This window comes from Mustela erminea, chromosome 3, assembly GCF_009829155.1.
Source record: "Mustela erminea isolate mMusErm1 chromosome 3, mMusErm1.Pri, whole genome shotgun sequence".
Taxonomy (NCBI): domain Eukaryota; kingdom Metazoa; phylum Chordata; class Mammalia; order Carnivora; family Mustelidae; genus Mustela; species Mustela erminea.
The window spans coordinates 57,945,593-57,968,320 of NC_045616.1; the positions used below are offsets into that span (position 1 = coordinate 57,945,593).

A 22,728-nucleotide genomic window follows, 5' to 3' on the forward strand; every position below is an offset into this window, starting at 1 on the left:
TGCTAGGTGAGTATGCTTTTGTTGCCTCACACTAGTCCCAGCCCTGCTCTTTTCCCATTACTTCTTTCTACTCCTACAATCAGCATAATTCACCCCTTAATTCCTAAATACGTGGGCATTTTAACAGCATTCCTATGGCCAACCTAATTGCAATCTTTTTCTGTTCTAACCTATCAAGACATCTCCAAACTTCCTTAGAAATAAAGCTCTCTTGGGGAGCCTGGGTGGCTCCGTAGGTTAAGCTTCAGATTCATGATCTCAGCTCAAGTCTTGATCTCAGGTTAGTGAGTTCAAGCAAGCCTGTGTTGGGTTCTGGGCTGGGTGTGGAGCCTACTTTAAATCAATCAATCAACCAATCACTCTGTTCAAAATTGCCAAGAGTGCCTTACTGACTACACAATTTAGTTCAAATCCTTTAGGAAAAGACATAGGAATACAATATTGCCTTATTACTCACTGGGTACAGGCAATTGAAACTGACTCTGGAGCTAAACAAAGCAAAAAGCAATTTTTTTAAAGGATGGGTGGTAGTTACTAGAATTTTTTTAAAAGATTTTATTTATTTGACACAGAGAGAGAGAGGGAACACAAGCAGGGGGAATGGGCAAGGGAGAAGCAGGCTTCCCGCTGAGCAGAGAGCCTAATGCAGGGCTCGATCCCAGGACCCTGGGACCATCACCCCAGCCGAAGGAAGACACTTAACTACTGAGCCACTCAGGGGCCCAGTAGTTACTAGAATTTAAGGAAAAACTTAACTATGCCTAGAAAAAGATAGGAAACATATTAGCTCTGAGGATGTAGATGAGAAGAACTAATAGACTCCTCAGGGCACCAGAGTCAGAATGAGTCAACTCCATCCATTTTCTATCCTTGGGCCTCTATTAGGTTAGTCATATGCTTACCCTAGGCCAGGAGAGGGCAGGACACTTTGATTCACTGTCTTAACAAAACCATTTCCAGTTGGGGAAGATAAAGGAAGATTCCTAAGGGCTAGGCTTTGACAGTGATATTTGCCATTGTATCTCTGGCATATAGAACAGTGTCTGGGGGCACCTGGGTGGCTCAGTTGGTTAAGTGTCTACCTTTGGCTGAGGTCATGATCCCAGGGTTCTGGGATCAAACCCCCTGTGATGGGCTCCCTGATGATTGGGGAGCCTGCTTCTCCTTCTCCCTCTGCCCCTACCCTCCTGCTTGTGCTCTCTCTCTCTCTCTTTGTCAAATAAATAAATAAATAAAATCTTAAAAAAAACTGGGGTGCCTGAGTGGCTCAATAGGTTAAGCGTCTGCCTTCCGCTGAGGTCATATTCCTAGGGTCCTGGGATCGAGCCCCTCATGGGGCTCCCTGCACAGTGGGAAGCCTGCTTCTTCCTCTCTCACTCCCTCTGCTTGTATACCCTGTCACGCTGTATCTCCCTCTCTGTCAAACAAATAAATAAAATCTTAAAAAAAAAAAGTTTCTGAAATATAGTATAAGCTCAGTAAATATTCACCAAATGAATCAGTTGAAGGAAAATAAAAGTACCTAACCAGAGAAGTGAAAAATGAGTGCTGAAAAGGGAGAAAGAACAGATACCAATACGAAAGCTCTCCACAGTCTAGTCATACATTACATCTGTTCTATTCATTAGCCGATGGATCTCCTAAGGCCTATTAATAACAATTTCCGTTATCACATAGCACTTTTCAAAATACTGAATGACTTCACATATTCAAGTTTATACTGTCCTTGGACTTTTCATTTGCCCAACATTTCACCCATTCTTCAGTCCCTAGGGTAGTCTTAATTATGTTACAGAAGCTTCCTAAATAATTTTAGACTATGTTTATCTCTCCCTTCTTTGGGTGAAAATTTGTGTCACTGCTGTGGGTTGCTATTTGACTTTGGATATGTTAACCCTGCCTCAAAAATAACATTTGCTTGGGTGCTGGGTCTTGTAAATCAGGGTCTTATAATTCCCAGTATTTTCCCCCAATTGGGCAATACTCTATACCTACTATATACTCAATATAAATTGAAACAAAAGGATTAATCCCAATATTTTGGAAAGATTTATTTTTCTCATTGCAACTAAGACCTTTACTAACCTATAAATGAATGTATAATTTAGCCATAAAACGTTGTTCCTTGTAAAATTAGTGTGAATTTTAATTTTGGAAGTATGCTGATAAAAATCTTATCAAATCTATGCTGAAATGATTACAGTGTACTTATGAAAAAATATTACACATTGTGATAACTCCTCCTTCCTCATTCTCCTCCTCCCTGTCACAATAAATCATGCCTTCTGAGTATATACAGGCCCCTGCGTGGTTTCCTCCTTTGAAGCTGGGTGGCCTGAAACTCATTTCTGACCAAGAGAATGTGAACGAAGTAATGTGGCATGATTTCCAAGGTTAAGTTAGTTAGAATCCCCACTGGTGCCATGTGGGTCTCTTGGTCTCTGTGTTCTGGGAAAGAAGGCCACCAGCTAAGAAGTCTAACTACCCTAAAACATCAATGCTAGAGGAAGCCCAAAGCCATGTAGCGAGGACATGTAGAAAGAAAAGAGATGTCTTGCCAGGCGCAAGAATTCTGGCCATCTGAATTAAGGGGTCAAATATCTGAGTGAAAAAGCCATCTTGGATTTGTGGTCCAGTTGAGACATCAAGTGACTCTACACTCAGAATTTTACTTACAATCACTACATTTTACAGTGGCTTTTTAAGGCAGCAATAAAGAGTCAAACACATACTTAAAACATAATCACTCAGGCACATGCAAAACAGGATTATAATATACATATGTTTTGTATTTCAGTTATATCCCTAAAGCTAGTACTATTTTATTTGTCTATTGCTGCTTTTCATGGTTTTATTTTGTTAATTCTATTGCCACTTTTAATTTTATTCCATTATTTCATATTATAAATTATAATTGGCTTATAAATAACAGTAACATAATAACAGAAAATATTTCTTTGTAGAATCCACTCAGCTGTTTATTAAAATATGTAGCTTTTAAACATTTTTTGGAAGTAGGAATAACATCTTAATTATTTTTTCTTTTTACTAAGTGGTACATAGTAGTTATTCAGTAAAAGTTGATAATTGAATTGATGAGTGATGGGAAATGATCATTTAGTGAAAAACTCATTCAAACATCTTGTAATGAATCCACCACTGACCCAGTTAAAAATTTTTTTAAAATAAAGACTTTTTATGTGACATCCACAGTCACATCTGTTTAAAATTCTTAAGCTTTTATTCTAATTCAATAGTACCAATTTTAATTCATTATTATCCCAAAATGCATATTGTAATCAATGAACAACCAATTCACAAATAAAATTAAAATATTCTGACATTTTAAATGCATTTGAGGGCCTAATATGAAGTAATCAGAAATAAATACAATAGTCCTTTAATATAACTTTTGAACAAAGCTACAAAACCTTTTCTAAAAGAATTTTTTAACAATTTTTTGCAAATATCCATTGTTACTTTACAATCTTAATAGAGCAACAGTTTCTTAGAAATTTAGTGAGTACCCACTGCAATTCTATATTCTATGTGTGCCATTAATAATTTTTAATTTTCTGCTGTAACTGTTTATTCATCTAGTTTATAAAATCAGTTTTGAAGAAAACCTTCATTGTGACTATCTGGAAAAATTACAAATATATCTGTTTACTAAAACCTCAGTCTTCCATATTTACTGATTTGCTTTCTATTTCATGAAAGTAAATGGATTCCTAATCATTTCATCAGTTTGGTTAAAAAAAGAATGAAAAGTTACTAATAGCTGGATAAAAGGTTGAAACTTTGCCTCAATGCATTGACAGTATACTTCTAAAAGACAGAAATCTAGACGTCCATCAGTTAGAAAATATATTATATAAGGGATTTAGAATAAATTAAGGATGTTCAAAGCCTCTCAAGAGGGTCTTCAAAATGAAGCTGTCCATGAGACATGACGTTAATCAAGTAATTGAAGAAAAAAAAAAAAAAACTCAGCCTGGCTAAGTACCTGTTTACTGAGCTATTTCTGGGTTCAACAAATGAGAAGATCTAAGAGAACAGGTATTTAGGTGTTCCTCAATTACACTTCTCATATTTTTACTACCTTCTTCAAAATTTCTCACACAGTCACTTCACTCAATTTCAGGAGATAAGGACTGCTATGGTCAAGGGGCCTAGAAAAAAAAAAAAAGTCTGATTTCACCCTTTTATTTTCATAAGACAGAAGTTTAATGATTAGGACTGGAAGTCTATCCAAAAAAAGCCCAAATGACGGACTTAGTTCAGATAGAACCATACAGGATCAAACCAAACTGCAAAACAAAGGAAGAGACGCCAGGAATTTGAGTCAAATTACAAGGGTGCAGGCAGAAACAGCTGGAGATTCATACAAGACCAAGTATAAGGAAAAGCAGAAAGGTGGGCCAATCAAGATGCAAAATCCAGTGTCGGGTTAACAGAAGTGGGTCAGGAATAGCAAATTCACATCCCAAAGGGGTTAAGTGAGGCACTGAGGTTTGGAGTGATGGGCTGCGGGGCTGCCGGGGCTCTCTGGTAACGAGACCAGGCAGGGTCTCTGCAGTATGATCAGACTGGACCCGGTCCTAGCTCCACCTCCACCCCCACCTCACTGTAATGCATACAGGAACTTCTAAACACCTAGCCCCAAGGGTCTCCATATAGGCTTTTTACACATTTTCCAGAGCCAAAATGTTAAAGAATTTCCCCCTGATGTTCCTACAGCAGTGCTCAGAGAAGACAAATGAATGATTACTCCTTACTTATAACATCTTCCACAGGAGATGATCAAGTTAACTCCAAAGAGGTAAAATAATCATTTTATCTTCCAAGATTTCTGGTGTCTTCTTCTTTGGATATAAAAATGTACACTAAACCTTCACTGAACATTAAGGTAAAAACTAAAAGGAGGGGAACTATCAATCTAAGAAAGCACAGTGGATAGTGGCTAGACAGAAATGTATATCCTTTGAATAATATAAATCATGAAATGTCAGTATTAAAGACCCTGCGACCAACTGAGATGCTTGGAAAGATTATGGTGAAAGAAAAATGACTGTATTACACTCAAGTTAGAAAGTCAGTATTTTTCCATTCGTAAAAACTATGATCCCAATGCACCAAGACCTCACTCCCTAATAATAATTGATCAAAGGAGAGAGTCTTCGCTGCTTACTTGTATTACAGTCAGTGAAAGATCAGAACCTATAAGAACCTGCCAACAAAATACTCCAGACAAGTGCAAAAATCTATGAAGTATAAGGAGTATAGGCCCCACACTATAAAGAAAAGAAAATCTTACAGCTTTTTCTAAAGCATCAATCAAATCAGAACGAAGTGCCACAGAGAGGATTTTGCTTTATGAAGTGCTGGCTTCCTTCAAGGTCATTCATGACGGTGATGCAAAGATGTCTGCAATACTGTGCTTTCAGTCTCGACACTAGAGAACCGCCTAGGGTCCTTACTTAATGAGTTTACTAGCCGAGCTTCATCTTAATAGAAGCAGTTGAGTTCTCAAAAAAATTTTTTTTAATCTCAGCTCAGTGCAGTCTCTCTCACAGGTACAGAAAAATAAATAAACAAACAATACACTTATTACAAGGTAATGAATACCGAGTTAAAATAAATGTGACATCCAAAGGGCCACTAAATATTGGCATGTCAGTTTCTCTCATTGTGCTCTCTCATTATTCATCATTTTGCTTAAAATCCACAAAATATTTAGCTTTTAACACTGAACTTTGTATCTGTTGCTCTCCTTTCTCCTGAAGACACCATTCATTAACTAACCCTCACATCTCCGAGAGACAATCCAAGTTACAAAGGATATAAGAAGCCTAAACCAACAGACTGTGAAGCTAGATTAGACTTAGCAGATAAATTTGAAAACGTGGACTTAGGGGTGCCTGGGTGGCTCAGTGGTTAAAGCCCCTGCCTTCAGCTCAGGTCGTGGTCCCAGGGTCCTGGGATGGAGCCCCGCATCAGGCTTCTGCTCAGCAGGGAGGTTGCTTCCCCTCCTCTCTTTCTCTGCCTGCCTCTCTGCCTACCTGTGATCTCTGTCTGTCAAATAAATAAACTCTTAAAAAAAAAAAAAAAAAGAACGAAAAAAGAAAACGTGGACTTAGCATACAAATCTTTTAACTGTCAGAAAGTACCGGTACTTTCACATTACAAAGGAAGGCAACCAATGAGCGCTCTCCATAGATTTGATATGTTACTCTATTCCTATCACATTGAAGGGATCCGATTTAGTCTATTATTCTACCGGCGTGTTTTACTTGATCCCGCTTGTCTGGCCTTGCAGTGGTGAGAGTCATCACTGATGACCACGCATATATTTACCAAACCTTCTGGTTATACTTAAGTAGTTCCATGGTAAACGAGCTTCTCTGAGAATATCATTATGATCTGAGGCTCTCAAAAGGATCACCATGTTTTGTTTTTCCTCCTATCACACTCAGAGTATAAGAACTATATGGCCAGGAAAAACAAGTAAATTCCAGAAAGATTATCAAGGAGCACCCTAGGAGGGGCCAAGAACTTCTAGTGGTCTCTTTAGATCTATTGTCTAAAATCAATCAATCAATCAATCAATCCAAATAACATTGTTGAAAAGAATTTCACAATTTAAAAGTGTCATAAAAAACTAAAGATACCCCATAGAAATAGTAATATTCAATGCCAACAATGAAAAAAACCTAGAAAAGCTAAAACAGGCTAAAAGATGACAGCAAAACTACTTTTGTTTTCCAAACTCTCCTGAGAGTTTTTCAAACGCTCTCCTAAAGCACTCTTCCTACGAGAGCTTTATTTCTTTTGGTACCCTTTAAGATAACACCTGATGCTCAACAGAGCTCAAAAGTATTTGTTGAGCAGTGAATGAAAAAAAAAGTGAAATTAACTAAAATATAGGCACTAATTCCCTGAGGTTAGTGAAGTACCATTTAGTATGTGGAAATAATATTTCACAAATCACTTAAAAGATAGAGAGCTTAGCATATATGAATTAGTCAAAATTCAAAGACATTTTTGTTTTGGAAAAAAAATTATTTCCCTGAAAATCTTTAATTTATTTACTCTAAGTTTACTTTTATTACACTAAGCAATAAACTATATGGTAACATAAAGAGATGTCTGCAACTAAACATTCCTTATTGAGGTGTTTGACATCTAAATCTACTAAATTTCATATATAATATAGTATAAAACCTTCAAAATGCAAACTAAATACAAGCTGAATAACTTCTCTTAATAACCTCGACCACACTGAAAACATGTAACCTTATTATTTAATGTGGTTGTTGGATATCCACTCACAATATCCTTTAATTTCTCTCACCTGCATGTTTTCAGGAACTGATAAAACCCTAGTCCAGCATCTCTATGTTCTCCTATGCAAGTTCTTTATATCTAGCCCTCATGGTATTTCCAACTGTCTGCCTTAAACAAAGAGTCCTTGCTGGCACTGGCTTGTTGCTAGTCAGTATTTAGCTCTCTCTTTCTGTAGCTAAGAGAGAGCAACCATCTGCTTCCCACAGCTTTTCATTCCTATGATAGCTTTCTGCTCTTTCCTTTTCCAACTCAGAAACAGAAAGCAAGAGATAAAACAAAGCATCTTAGGTCCACAACAAGATGCACAACACCCAGGAGAGTTTCCTCCCAATCAGGAAAATGCTTCCTTAGCAACCAAGTTACTAAGGCCAATTAACCTCCTTTCTCTATCAATATTCAATTTACATTAAAGCCCTTTTTGGTTAAGCCCTTCAGTTTTACAATGAGCTTTCTGGCAGAGAAAAAGGTGCTTCTGTCTTAAAGGAGCCAGGCCTTTTCTCATGACTGTAAGGGTGAGCTGAATGTAACACAAGCGGCAGGGGATTTCTTAACCTGATTGAAGGGTCTGAAAACACAGAAAAGGCACAGAAATTAAGTGCAATCAGTCAACATATAACTAAAATTTCAGAGCAAGCAGAGACTGGACATCGTGGAAAACAAGAGATGGAAAAGAGGCTTTGTAGTTGGCCATTGCTTCGTACTTGCTTTAGCTGATTTATATCCCTTCCCATGACCAACAAAGCCCAGGTTACCACTAAATAATCACAGTATCTGTAGAACACCAGAGGAAAGATGCATGGAAGAGAGGAACACAGAGAGCATAAAAACTGAGAAATTTCTTTTGAGGCAAGAAAGTTAAAAATTGGAACTAGTGAAACAGCACTTCAAAGTCATGAACGATTTCAGAAGTAGTAAGAACTATAACACGTTGAGAGAAAAGGAGGGGGTTTTCTAACAACATTGTACAATTGTACAATGATAATTCTCCCCTCAAGATTTCACGCAGTCAGATGGAGGTTACATTTTTTTTTAAGCCTCACAATTACATTTATTATACTGTTTCCAGTTAAGATAAAGAAAGCTTGACAAATATTATATAATAAGTAATTAGTTGTCTTCCGATGTTCATTTTCCAGGTCTTAATGAAGCAAAATCCTTTGTTGAATAGTTTTTTAAGTTTCTTTAAATTCTACGTACAATGCAAAATGGAACAACTTGTATGTAGCAATTTGTAAGGGGCGCTATCATAAATCATCCTTCGCCAGTTTTGGTAGCAGCTCTCCAATATCAACATGCAACACCACTGTATCTCAAAACAATCCTCACTGCTAACAGTCTCAACACAGAATTTCAGAACCAGTTGTGTTTTCCACTATTGCCAATTAACCATTGTAGGACTCAATCCCCCTTGCACACATTTACTCTGAAACACTAAAGCTGCCTTAAGGTGCACCAATAAAAATTAACATTTCTTATCCTTGCACCCATCACCCTATCTGATCCTCACAAACCACCCTGTGAGGCAGGGACTACTTCCACACCCTTCTACTGCAGCCGTGTCCAATGTTGAAAAAGAGCAGGGAAAGGAATATAAATGTTATGAAGCACTGCCCGCAACATGTGTTTTACTTTCACAGGACTGGCCAGGTGTTTCTTCCATGACATCCCTTAATGCACACATCAACCCCACGTAGGCACAGCCTCTGATTCCCCATCTCCTGACGCCCTTAAGTATTTGGGGCCCAGGTTTACAGAGGAGGGATTTGAGGCTCAAAAAGATTCAGTAACATGTTCAAAGTATACAGTTAAAATGAAGGGAAGTTGGGATTTAAAACCAAATTTGCCCAACTCCAAAGCCCTTGCTCTATCAACCATGCTATGCCACCTGCTACCCAAAGCCCACGCCAGCCTAGTTAGACGACTCTCAGAATCCTTTCAACTAACATTAGCAACCACCAAAAGTCTAGGAAGTATTTTCCAAATAAGAGTCATAAGCCATTAGCAGGTTCTGAAATCAAGTAGTGGGCCTCAACCAGCATTTTTTTTTTTAAATCAAATACTGCAGAATAGATTAGTAAAGCAGGTTATATAAAAACAAATGATTTCATAAATCTCAGTTTCAAACATGTGTATGTGGAGTGTACTGGGTCCTGCTGCAAAATGTATTTCTTGTTGTGGGTTTATATCAAAAAGTTGGAAAGCCACTGGTCTCAGAGGATGCTCTCACAAAGAAAAAGAACATGGAGAGACTTATCAAGGGACTGGAAACTATTCAGTGTTCAGCTTTGTTCACTTAAATAACATCAGGAAACACAACACAAGACAGGAAGTCCCTTCTCAGACAAGACAGAAAAAGGATTACCTAGAATCAGCATAGGAGGAGGATGCTGATTGTATAATTACACACCTCCTTCAGCAGCTCCAGTCCATCAAGTAGATAGTATGGTTTATTTTTTACAGCACTAATTATGTAATTATCCATAACATTAAATCAGTTCCACCTGATTCAGTCTATCACAGGTTTCCTGAAACATTCATTTGTTTATTATTTTTAAAAAGAACACTAAACTACCAATCATATGTAAAAGCTCCAGTGTGGAAACTGTATAAACTTAAAAAAAAAAAAAAAAAAAAGATCTTCTGTCAAATAGGACATTTTTGGTCCTTTGGGATATATGGCAATCGAAATTTCATGTTATTATACCTTGGAGCCTCCATAAACAACTGATTTCAGACAAGTATATTCTCGGGTTTTTTCTTCATGATTTCATAAATAATTTTCATTTCATAAAATGCCTATCATACAGCAATAATGCCACACTGCATATTTTCACAAAAAGCTTTTCTATCGAATAAAACTTTCTATACGTTGTTCTTTATAATACCTCTGGTATACCCCTCATTCAAAATGAGGCCCTGAGAAAGTGCTCTAAAATAAGTAAGCTGTGGATCTTGTCCTCAAGGAGCCAGCAGTCGATTAGTGGAGATAACACTGGACACCACAGCTTCCACTCAGCTGCTTTCCATCACCTCTGAGCAAAGATATAAATAACGCCAGCTACCAGCCATATCTGCAACAGCCACAGAACATCCAGAAGGACTCACCAGATACCTCAAGTAAGCAAGAGACTAAAACAAAGAACACGGACAAGGACCAGAGCTAAGAGAAAGCATTCAAATTATAGGCCTCTTCTGATTCTCCCTCCCACATATTCACACTACCTCTCCACTCTGCCTAACCCCTTAAACTTGTCTGACACACTCAAAGCCATTCATCCATGAAATGCAAAGAAGATCCCACACACTCCAAATTGGTTGTGGCAGTCACTCAGGTCCTCCTCCCATTTTTTGCCACCTAACCTCACTGCAGTCTCATTTATGCCGAATTTCAAACCCATGACACCATCATTCCCTTTACTCGGAGTGGGTGGGGGGAATGGGGTGGGGAGGAGGCGGTCCACGTTTGTACTGCACTTCCTGGTATTTCAACCTCAGCTTTCCTTAACCGGCTCTGACTTGATCTGTACTCCTTACTAACTTGAATAGAAATCCCAAATTCAGGAACCTAACAACACACCAACAACCTGGTAAATGCCCTAACATGGACAGCCTACTACTTCTCAGAAGGGGAGATTTAGACAAACCATGATAAAAACTCAACTACTTCTCAAACCAATTTAAAGTCTTAACATTCTCATGTTCCATCCAAAATTACTTTTAGTGCACAGCCCCTCTTGCTTCCCACCACTGCCTTCTATACTTACCACCATGTAGCTCTCCTACAGCCATTCCCAAGAAACCAAGATGTAATAAGCAGTTAAAAAAAAAAAAAAAAAAAAAAAGATACTAGACTCCTCCTGGCAGGTTAATTCCAACACCTTGTGTCACCAAATGAGTATGACTTGGAAAAGCATTTTTGGAAGTTAGAATCACACTTCAAGAATGCCCAGCATATGCTACAGCCTCTTTCCTAAGTATTGAGAGTCAGTGTAGAAACAAAGATTGGTCGATGGGTTCATAAGGCAGCCAGAGGGACAGAGGGACAGATGGAATTCCAGCCCTCCAGTTTCTCACTGCCAGATTCCAACCATGTGTTTTTAAGTCAGTCTGACTTGTCAGGATGCCAGCTGTCAAACTGAAAAGCTATGGGCACTTCAGCTTTATTTGAGGTAATTGCCCAAGATCCTGATGAGCGCTACAGTCGTGACTACTGATATGGTTTCTCATTTCCAGCCCCACCCTTGCCCTCTGGATTCATCTCTGTTTGCATGAGGTGACCTTCAACACTCCCCCATGGACTCTGGTTCAGGGAAGATATCAGCCACAGAGGAATAATGAAAATGACCTGTTAGAATAAAAACAATCATTTGTCACCAGTGTCCCAGAGGCAAAACGGAGAGAAAATTTAAGAATGGGCTTAATCGATCATGTCAAATGTTGTAACCTGGTCACACTAGATGTGGTCATTATAAGGTAACAAGTGACTTAGAATAAGTCAAAGTCCAAAGCTTGATTTTGATAGATGTCAACACAAAAAGAGTTGAAGTTGAAAGGGGTGACAAGAAGGAAGGGATTATAGATTACTTATTCAAGAAATCAGGTAGGAAAGGAAAGAGGCGAGATAGGATTGTAGAAGACGACTAAGAAGTGGCAACCTAAAGATGGTGTAAAGGTACAGGACCATGGAACTTAGGTATTGAGGGCATTACTGAGACGGCAAGATCAAGACTAAGAAAGAAGGTTAAGAGAAATAAAAAAGCGACTGGTATCTTCAAGGGTCTTGAGACAAAAAGGGTGTAGAGAGCACATGCAGAGGGAGAAAAGTGAATACAGTTGAAAATAAGGAGGTTGATAAAACAGGAGAATTTCATAGTTTGAGATCATCATGTATTTTTTCCCTTTTGTTTCACATCTAACAGACCTGAAGGGAGGTTGAAAGCGAACTATTTAATAAATAATTATGGGGAAAAAAGCATTAATAATGTCACTTCAGATTAGTCAGTGGTCATGTTAACTATCTCATCTGAGAATAGTCCCTTTCAGATTACAACTACTTTACTTTTCCTGCAAAATAAGCAAGGGACGAGCAACAAGAGTATAGATAGAGACCACATTTAATCAGCCAGGCTGCTGTACCCTCTGACCCATGAGCCAAAGAAGGCATTCTTTCAGGCATCCACCTGGATGTTCTTTATATAACACTGCTGGCTTGACAGCCTTCCTACTCTTCCCAGTCCATTCTAAACTATAGCTGAGACAAACCTGTACTCTGTATCCAAAGGCTCCTTTGGGGTCAGCTAGAACTGGATGTGACTTCTCAATGCTTATCACAAATACAAAAGACTAAGAATGTGATAAGAGCAAAGAATACCTCTAAAACAGTAAATCTGCTAGCACCATATGAAAAAACGTAATTGAAGTTCCCATACCCCATTTATGCAATCAAAACCAGTAACTGTTAGAAACACTTTGACGCCTTACTCTTAGAGTTTTTTTCCCCTTCGCTTTTCACTTTGAAACCTTTAACACAGTCCAATAGTTTAAAGTAAGACTATTATTCACCCTTAGGCACAGAAATTCAGAAATAAACTTAAACAAATATGCCTGGCACTTCATTGTAAGTACTACTTAATAAGTAGACAATAAGCTAATAATAATAAAATATTTATTCTAATATTGCTGACTTTTAGTTAAGTTAGCAGTATATTAGGAGACAGGAAATCCTAGATAATTCAATCCACAAAAATAAAAATATAGACTATATTAGTTTTTGGCATTTTTTAATGCCAGGCACTGATGCTTCTAAGAACACAGTGGTGATCAGAGTAATCTAACTAGATGAATAGTCAGGTTCAAAACCACTAATCCAATTTGAAAATGTATTGTTTTCTCCCTGCAAAATAATCCATCTGCATTTTTAATAAAGGCTCGTTAATAGCAGGCATTTCAGGTACTAGTGGAAGAAATATTGGGGGCTATAGAGTTCTCTTATATAAGTAGCAATCTACATGTATGACTGTCTCTAGTTCTGAGCAATGGTTCTATAGTAAAATTATACTCGATACAATAGTTCATCTTTATCTGACAATTAAAAAACCCCCTACAAGCAACTAATTTCATTCAAGCTACCCAGAAAACAACCCTCTAAATATCTGAAGATTATAGTTCTCCATGAGATCACACATTTCCATTGTAACATTCAATTTCTTTAGAGTATATATATGACAAAACTGTTTTTGAGGAAAATAGGAAATTAGGCTAATGCATATTTTTCACTCCAGAAAATATTTTTTTAATTAACCTTTTCAATTTAACTAAGATTTAGACAATGTATCCCTTTACACACATGGCATTTCCACTGGCTAAAAAAAAGCGGGGGGGTAATAAGTACCAAATAATGGTTTCGGTTTCATTTATTTTAGATTTGATTATAAAATCAAGATATCCTACTCAGAAATTCTCCATGAAAAAAGACCCACATAAAGTTTGAAACCGTCTATCAATCCATTAAGTATATTTTTTAAAGCTATTTCATGGAAAGCATCTCAAATTCATTAGAAGAAATGGGAGGAACATGTAATTAGAACAATTAAAGTAATACATTAGGTGTCCTTCCTCAGAAACAATTGGTTCCTGTTAGAGCTTTACAACTGAACATAAGCATTCCACACTGAAAGCTTGTCAGATTTTGATACAGAAATACCAGTTCGGTATTCTCTGAACTACATATCTATGACTAGAAATAACCTTACCTTTGATTAAAAAAAAAAAAACAACAACACCTCATTATTAGAACTATACATAAAGGAAACTTTCTGATATAATGTGCTGCTGAATTAAAATACAATGAGTGTATCAGGTGCCTTTATGAAAGCTTTTTTACTAGCTTGAGAAATAGAAAAGGAATTAGCTATCTACCTGAATTGATTCAACTTGATTTGTCTCAAAAAACCAGATTCTCACTTTGCTCTGCCAGGGAGAAGAGAGCACAGAGAATTTCAAATGTAGAAGTAACTTTAGAAACCTATGTAGGTTATAGGTTCTCAATAAACCTAATACACTCTCTGAATTTTGCAAAGTGATATTTATTCAGGTACCAAGGACCTAGAGAAGTTAGAGGAGTCAGGAGAATGTGGAACATTTCCCTGTAAGACCTTCTGGCTTCACAAAAGAAACTAAGTTGCTTTAACACACCTAAGACTTCAAGAGAGCAAACAGTTTTAGTGCTAGATCTTTATGTGTAGTTTCTGATGAGTTCTAAGAATAAGTTAACACTTCTGTCATATAGGAAAGAAATATAATTTGCATTAAAATACTATATCTAGTATAATAATCCATATTACAATTAGTAATCCTAATTACAATTAGAGCTGTAAATCCTAATCAGTCCTGACTGGTTTTGAGAATGTCCTATACTCGCCACTGTCAAATAGCACACCACTCTATGGCATATATTTACACTCTAAATTAAATAAAATCAAGACTTGCTTTGTCTTTTAACTTTTTCAAAATATCTGAAGAAAAACACACAAGTGGGATTGGGTCTGCTATGTTAATAGTTATTTTCTTTTAAAACTCATTTACCTATCAACATTAGATTAATCATATCAATAAATAAACACTGAGTAACTACTATATATCCTTCCATCTGTGTCTACACACATTAAATATAAAAGATTTTCTGGCATTTTAACATTGCTTTAATAATTACATTTTCAAATACTGGGGGAAATCATGCTTATTACTCATTTACATTTACCAACATGTTTATACTTTAGTCTAAAAATAGCAGTTGCTTTACAGAAAAACTGTAAACACTGAGAACTGTGGCTTGTCATTTATTCCATTATTAAAAAAAAAAACAAAACACCACGATATTTTGACATAGGAATCTATTTTGGACATACAAAATAGAACTTATCCTAGAAGCCACTTAATAAAATCCTTAGGGCAAATGAGTATATTTGAAGACCTGGTTACCTCAGAAGAGCATCATTCTCTTGAATATGGTCTTTTGGCAATTGAGATCATCTCCAGTTACTGATTCTCAGCTTTATGCTTCGGGGAATTTATGATAGGTTGTTTTTGTTGAGGGCTCTCTATCATATTCTACCTGCCCTGGACTAAGGAAAGTCCCAGTTAGTGAACTCTGAGGCCCTAGGACAAAAATCCTTTTTCCAGTAGCATACTATTGCTATTTTTATGACTCTATCATTTTCAGAGTTTTAAAAAAATGTAATGAAGGTGCAACCTGAGGCTCTAAAGTAATGAAGATAGTAAATGAATAAATAAAACATGCTCCACACCCATCTCTAATACCTCTTCAAGAGGAAGAAATGGAACTTTAGCAATCTAACTTTAGACAGAAGAATCCAAACTGCAATAATATAAAAAATAATTGACCAACTTAAAATAAATATATATAGGTGCCTGAAATGAATTAAATAAAGGCCAAAGTCTGGGCATCTCCATTCTATGAAAATGATTCAGATTTTCATAAATGAAGAAGTCAGAGATAAAACGAAAACATGCAAAGCAATGTCAGCCAGAAAACTAGTTCTATAGCTAAGAATTTCTCAGATAGGGGTGCCTGGGTGGCTCAGTGGGTTAAGCCTGGCTCAGGTCATGATCTCTGCTGGGCAGGGCTCTCTGCTCGGCAGGGAGTCTGCTTCCCTTCCTCTCTCTTTGCCCACCTCTCTGCCTGCTTGTGATCTCTGTCAAATAAATAAATAAAAATCTTTAAAAAAAAAAAAAGAATTTCTCAGATATTTTCCACTTTGAGCCTCACCAATCATTTTTACTATTGATTATTAACAATCAATGCCCATTTTGAATATCTATCTCACTATTACTTTTTATTAAGAGTGGTTTAATGCTATACATGATAGAAAACTATCACCTTGTTTCTCCGCACTAGTTACTGAAGTCTTTATTAGTCAATGAGCCAATGAGTTAATCTAGAATCTTACAAAATATTTTTAAAGCTTAGCAGTTATTTTGCAATAATATACATATGTATTTTAAAGGTTTATAATGACAAATTTTCATCAAATATCTAATTGAGATATACAGCTTGTGTTCCTACTTTCATTCTTAAATTATTATTTAATTTACATAAGTAAGACTTCAATAAGGACTTTCACAATAAACTCATATTTGTTAAAGCAGACCAATTATTAAATGTTTTTTAACATTGTTAAATAAATGATCAAATCTTAATTTACCTAAGAAAAATATTTAGGTAAATCCAAAAAATCATATGGTGATAAAGTGAAATATTAACACCATTATATGTTGCTTTGCTTTTAAAAATCCAGTCATCAGGGTCCCTTAGTGGCTCAGGTCATGATCCCAGAGTCCTGGGACAGAGCCCCGTGTTGGGCTCCCTGCTCAACAGGAGCCTGTTTCTCCCTCTCCTGCTCACCCTGCTTGTGTTCTCTCTCTCTCTCTCTCAAGTGAATAAATAAAATCTTTTAAGAATTAATAACTATAAATAAATAAATTTTAAAAATCCTGTGATTATCTACATACCATTGTAGATACTCTTATTTCCTAAGAAATCATGAAACCAGCTATCTTTCTACAATTAAGAATGCTGATTCTGGTTAGAACAAGGAAGGACAAGTTTCCCACATTATACATGGCCAAAATTAAAAAAAAAAAGACAAAACTGAAGCAACTATTAGCAGAATATCTTTATGACCACTCACTATACCCACTCTGTTGCTAAACATCATCATGAAAGGGGAGGAAGCATACAACTTTGCAAGTTGACCAACTTCACTGTAGACAACGCTAAACATTATTGAGAATTATCTAAAATAATTTCCAAACACAAACCAGTTCTGTCCTCAGAATCAAAGTAAACTTATTATTCTCTCTTCCACAGAACAGGCTTCTAGATATCTAAAGACAATTAACTTTCCTAGGTCTTCACTTGCAGCTTAACATCTCCAGAACCCCCAAATATTCCTCATAGCAATATATATAAGCCCACTTATGGCCCCTGGGATGCTTCTCTGCCTGAATGAATTCTACTTATGATAAATATTTTATTTATTATGATTTTTCAACTCTTACTTGTATGTTTATTATATATTCTAGTTATCAGAGCTCTTCATATGTTATAATGTAATATTTCCTTATTCTACATCAATGGTTCTCAAACTTTTTGGCCTCAGGACCCGTTTTCACATTTAAAATCACTGAAGATCCTAATGAGCTTCTGTTTAAGAGAGTTTTATCTATTGACATTCATTGTATTAGCAGTTAAAACCAAACTTTATAATTAATTCATTCATTTAAAACACATGTTAACATTATCGCATATTTCTATGAAATATTTCTATGAAAAATAAACACATTTTCCAAAACAGCATTGTCTCCCTCCTTTCATCTAAATACAGAACTTAAATATATAGTTCCCTGCGGATCTCATTTTGTTGGTTTCACATCACTCTTCGGTAATGGACACTACTGATGCCCATTTTAGCTCGCTTAAGGCCAGTACACCCATCCTCACTTAGCTATTTTGATTGTTAGCTGATACCAACACACAGCAGAATTACTCAATAACACTGGAGCCACCTGGCTTGGGAAGCTATCTTCACCTCTTCTTTACCCAATGACTGAATGACAAGCCAGTAACTGTCACAGAATACAAAAGACCCATTCCAATGACACAAAGTGGAACTAATTCTGGGTGTAGTCTGTGCTCCGTAGCTTCCCATGGGATCAGATCCAAGTTAGTTTCTAGCAGAGACCACATTCTTCCTTAGCTTTTATCCCTTGTTCTTATTCTGCTTCTGTCACTCTCTTTCTTCTAAGAGCCCATCCCTAACAAATCACTTGAACAGGCAACTCCATCCCAGGCTCTGCTTCTGCCAAACCCAACCTGAGACATCTTTCATCCCACCAAGATTATTGTAATATCGACTCTGTCATATATCATATTAATGATCTAACTAATGATCTAACCATCTCAGCTGTACAGCATCTCAAATATGCCAAGCATTCTATCAGAGATCAATGCAGTGGTTCTCAAAATGTGATCCCTGGATCAGCAGCTATAGTAAAATTCGGGAACTTGTCAGGACTGCAAACTCTCAGGCCCTGTTTCAGACCTACTAAATCAAAAATGCCATCATAGAGATGTGCCATCATTAACCAATCCATTATTGTTATACATTTCAGTAGTTCCCATTTCTTCCTAGTATAAATAATGCTGAGACGAATGTACTTGCAGGTAAATCTGTGTACATTTCTAATTATTCTATGGGTATTTTTCTGTAATCTACTTTGAAGTAAAAATATTAAATCAAAAAATAAGATGTATTGATAGATGAATAGAGGGACAGACATGTAATAAAGCAAACACAGCAAATGTTAATGGTAGAAACTAGGTGATAACGATATGGATGTTGACTGCAAAATTTCTGCAACTTTTTCATGTTTGAAAATTTTTAGAAAATGTTTAAAATGAAAAATGTTGAAAAGACTTATATTTTATGAAGTTAATTTCCTAGAATTGTAATAAATTGTTCACAGTATGTGGCCATCTTTATACTCTGTGAAGTTAAAACAACAACCAAAAAGTGTCAGTTCCCTCACACTGTCAATACCGCTTTTTAAAGCTTTACAATCTCTGCCAATGTGTTAGGCCTACACCGGAAATTCATCTTTAAAATCACCATTTCCATGTGCATTTTAAAAGTTAATATATAATGAATTGAAAAGCTTCCTAAAATGCTTGGCCTCAGATTTGATGTTGGCTATTTGAACTATGAAGCAGTAATCAGGATTTGAGTGCCCACCCAGGGGCACTTAGCTTATTACCAAACACAATACCCTCAAGAATAACTTGCAAACTGAATTACACTGGCAAGAGTTACTTCAGGGCAGTGTCATATATGGGTGGGGGAGGGAGAGCTAAATTGCCAAATCGGACTGATTTAACATGTCCCGAGAAAGGGCTCTTCCTTCACAAGAAAAGTGTCCTCTCCCATTTACCAGGATGCTCAGAATTCCAAGCATTAGTATTTTCTTCCACTGTGTTGAAACAATTAGATCTCCACCAATTCTATTTTAGAATTCAAGTATTTTACTTCAGAATGGGCTCTCCAAAATTATGGTATATCCATAGGATGGAATGCAATGAAGCCATTTAAAAAGAACTATGGAATTCTACATTTACTGACATGGAAAGATCTCCATGATATATGACTTGTTCATTGCAAAAAGGAAAAATATATATGCGTCTAGATGATAGAAAATGTGTGGAAGGATATTTACTAAAATATTAAAAGTGGCTATCTCCAGTTAAACATATCGGAGTTTTTTTTACGCTTCACATATTTCTTTATTGTTTGCTTTTGCCATGGATATATTAAAAATTTCCTTACTAACAACAACAAGAAGGCTATTTGCATTTTGATAAAAATAAAATTGAAAATATCCCAGAAAATCACTAAGCCATTAGCACCTTATTAAAATTTAATTTACCAAGAATTTCATGTCAAGGTTAAAGTCCCCTAAGGAATGAGACCCAGATCCAGAATATTTTAAAGGGCATAGGAGAAAACAGTTAAATGTGGACAGCTTAGGCAAAGAGATCTCCAGCCACGTACTAATCAGCTGAGGGACAGGTCTGTGCTGTCCTGGGAGGATTTCCCTGGAGAAAAGTCAACAGGCAATGGAAGGCATCTGTGGTCTTCAGATCCACAGTCTGTATTGACTCAGAGCGGATCTTAACTTTACCACAATTTCTGCTTTCAATATTATAGAAGAAAATATCTCCTAGCCAATGATGTTCAATGTTCCCACTAGAGTAGGCCCAGGATCCAATGCCAGTTATTTTTTTCAAATATATATTTAACAGATTTAAATTGTTTCATTTATACTTCACAAAGACTGAAAGGGAGAATATGATTTAGTAAGCCACTTACCTCCACGGGAAGACATGTCTGGACATGGGCAGATGTTCCCGGATGCGACACCAGTGTCCCAGGTTTCATTTGAAATTGTGTTTTGCACATGTAGCCTTCAGAACAGTCCTGTGCTCCACATGAAGAATACATAAGAAAATGCCATTTTAAGAATTCATCATATTGAGAGCTATGGTTTCTTGTAAGTTCCAAACTGAGTAATAAAAACTTAAGTACATTAAATTATATGAGATATATTATGGATAAAGAAACTCATCAAATAAACCCTGCATATAATAAGTATTCACTGAACAGAAGTTTTAATCCCCTATTCTTCTCATTTATTAATGATGTTTTCCCTTCTCTTAGGTATCCCCCCTCCTTTTTCTTCCAAGCAGTACATAGACGATAAGTCATAGAGCAAAACCTCAGGTTGGCAGCTGTTAAAAAGCGTTTAAACCTACAGAAATACTTTCTTACATATTAATATTGATTTCATGGCCTATATAAAAAGAGAAATTTAAAGAGGACTTGCAACAGATCTTGAAGCTAGAAGGGACCTTACATTTTAATTTCTTGTTCAAGGCAAGATCTCCATCACAACATCACAGGGAGATAATTGCGCAGTGCCTACCTAAGCACTTCCAGGAACCCTTGCTTTACTTCCTTATATGACCACCACCTCCATTTTGGTACGTGCTACATAGTTCACTGAGAAAATACTATTTTATATTGCACTGAAATGTTTCTCTTTAACCTTAACTCACTGGTTTTAGTTCTGCTCTCCAGAATCTAAACTTTTTTCTACAAAGCCATTCTTCATAGACTTGAAGACAATTACCATCATTTTCAAATGTTCCATAGAAGATATGATTTCCCAGCCCTTCACCAGTTGTATTTCTCACCCTCTGTCTTATACTTGCTCTTAAATACACTGTTTATCTAATAGTGGTCAGTTTCATTTTTTAAAAGCAAAACTTGGTTGAATTCAATAAAGTCATATATAAAATGTAATACCTCCTCATACACAAACATACTCACATATTAATGAGTATTATTAATTCTCCACCAAACCGTCACACTAACACTCCCATTTTAACAGAATTTAATAGCTATAATCAAGGAAATGTGATTAATCTGATGTAGCAACAAAAGTACAGAATAGCATTCCAAATAAAACCATTCATAATTCACTTAAATAATTTTACTAGGATTCAAAAATTCAGTTTTTAACTACATAATAAGAAAATTTTTATAGTGTTTGTGAGTGATTCAATATTGAATTTATTTTTTTTAAATTTGTGTCATGCCAGGGCGCCTGGGTGGCATAGTTGGTTAAGCATCTGACTCTTGGTTTCAGCTCAGGTCAAGATGAAGCCCTATGTCAGGCTGTGTGCTCTGCGTGGGGTCTGCTTAAGACTCTCTCTCCCTCACCCTCTGCCCCTCCCCTTGGCTTACTCTTTCTCTAAAATTAATAAATAAATCTTTTTAAAAAATTGTATCATGCCAACTATGGAAGAGCATTGGATTCCAGGTAATAGTACTAGGTTGAATAATGTCCCTTCACAATTCATGTGCCCCCTGGAACCTCTGAATGTGACCTTATTTGGGAAACAGGGTCTATGCAAATGTAATAAAGTGAAGATGAGGTCATACTGGAATAGGGTATCCAATTGAATATTGAATCCAATATGAATAGTGTCCTTTTAAGAGGAAAATTTGGCTATAGAGACACAGACACACAGGGGAGAAGGGCAGAGGAAGACAGAGGCAGAGACTGAAGTGCTGCATCTATAAGATAAAGAATGCCAACAACTGCCACCAACGAGCAGAAGCTGGAAGAGGCAAAGAAAAGTTCTCTTTAGACTTTAGAGGGAGCATGGCCCTGTAGACACCTTGATTTTCAGCTCCCAACTTCCAGAAGTGGATGAGAATACATTTGTTTTGAGTCAATCAGTTCATGGTACTTTCTTATGGTAGCTATAGGAAACTAATAGAGGAATTATATTTTCTAAGAAATCTGGAAGCACCTCTACAATGTCTCCCAGTTAGCTGGGCTGACATCCCATCAGCACTCACAAAAGAACCCTGCTGGTTGGTCCTGCTCAGCACCAGATCTATTGGCTGGACCCAACTTATTTTGATTGATTGATGCCACTGCCACAGATTGTTAAATATTTAAATATCCTTCCTCTCTGTATTGTAAGCTATCAGGTAGCCAATACTATCACCTTTAAAAAACATTTTACTTCAGGGGCACTTGGGTGGCTCAGTTGGTTAAGCGACTACCTTTGACTCAGGTCATGATTCCGGGGAACTGGGATTGAGTCCTACATGAGGCTCCAGCTCCACGGGGAGTCTGCTTCTCCCTCTGACCTTCTCCCCTCTCATGCTCTCTCTCTCTGTCTTTCTCTCAAATAAATAAATAAAATCTTTAAAAAATATTTTACTTTATTTA

The 22,728-nt window shown here is 36.7% G+C and overlaps 1 protein-coding gene across 8 annotated transcripts in view; it reads right to left on the minus strand.

Annotated features, from left to right (window-relative positions):
- The window catches only part of ATG10 (autophagy related 10), a 316,831-nt gene that overhangs the window by 151,814 nt on the left and 142,289 nt on the right, over positions 1 to 22,728 (minus strand). For all 8 annotated transcript variants that reach the window (XM_032334863.1, XM_032334862.1, XM_032334861.1 and 5 more), the window contains one exon: positions 20,292 to 20,399. In XM_032334863.1, coding sequence (XP_032190754.1) covers positions 20,292 to 20,399 — 108 coding nt within the window. The remainder of the gene's footprint in view (positions 1 to 20,291; positions 20,400 to 22,728) is intronic.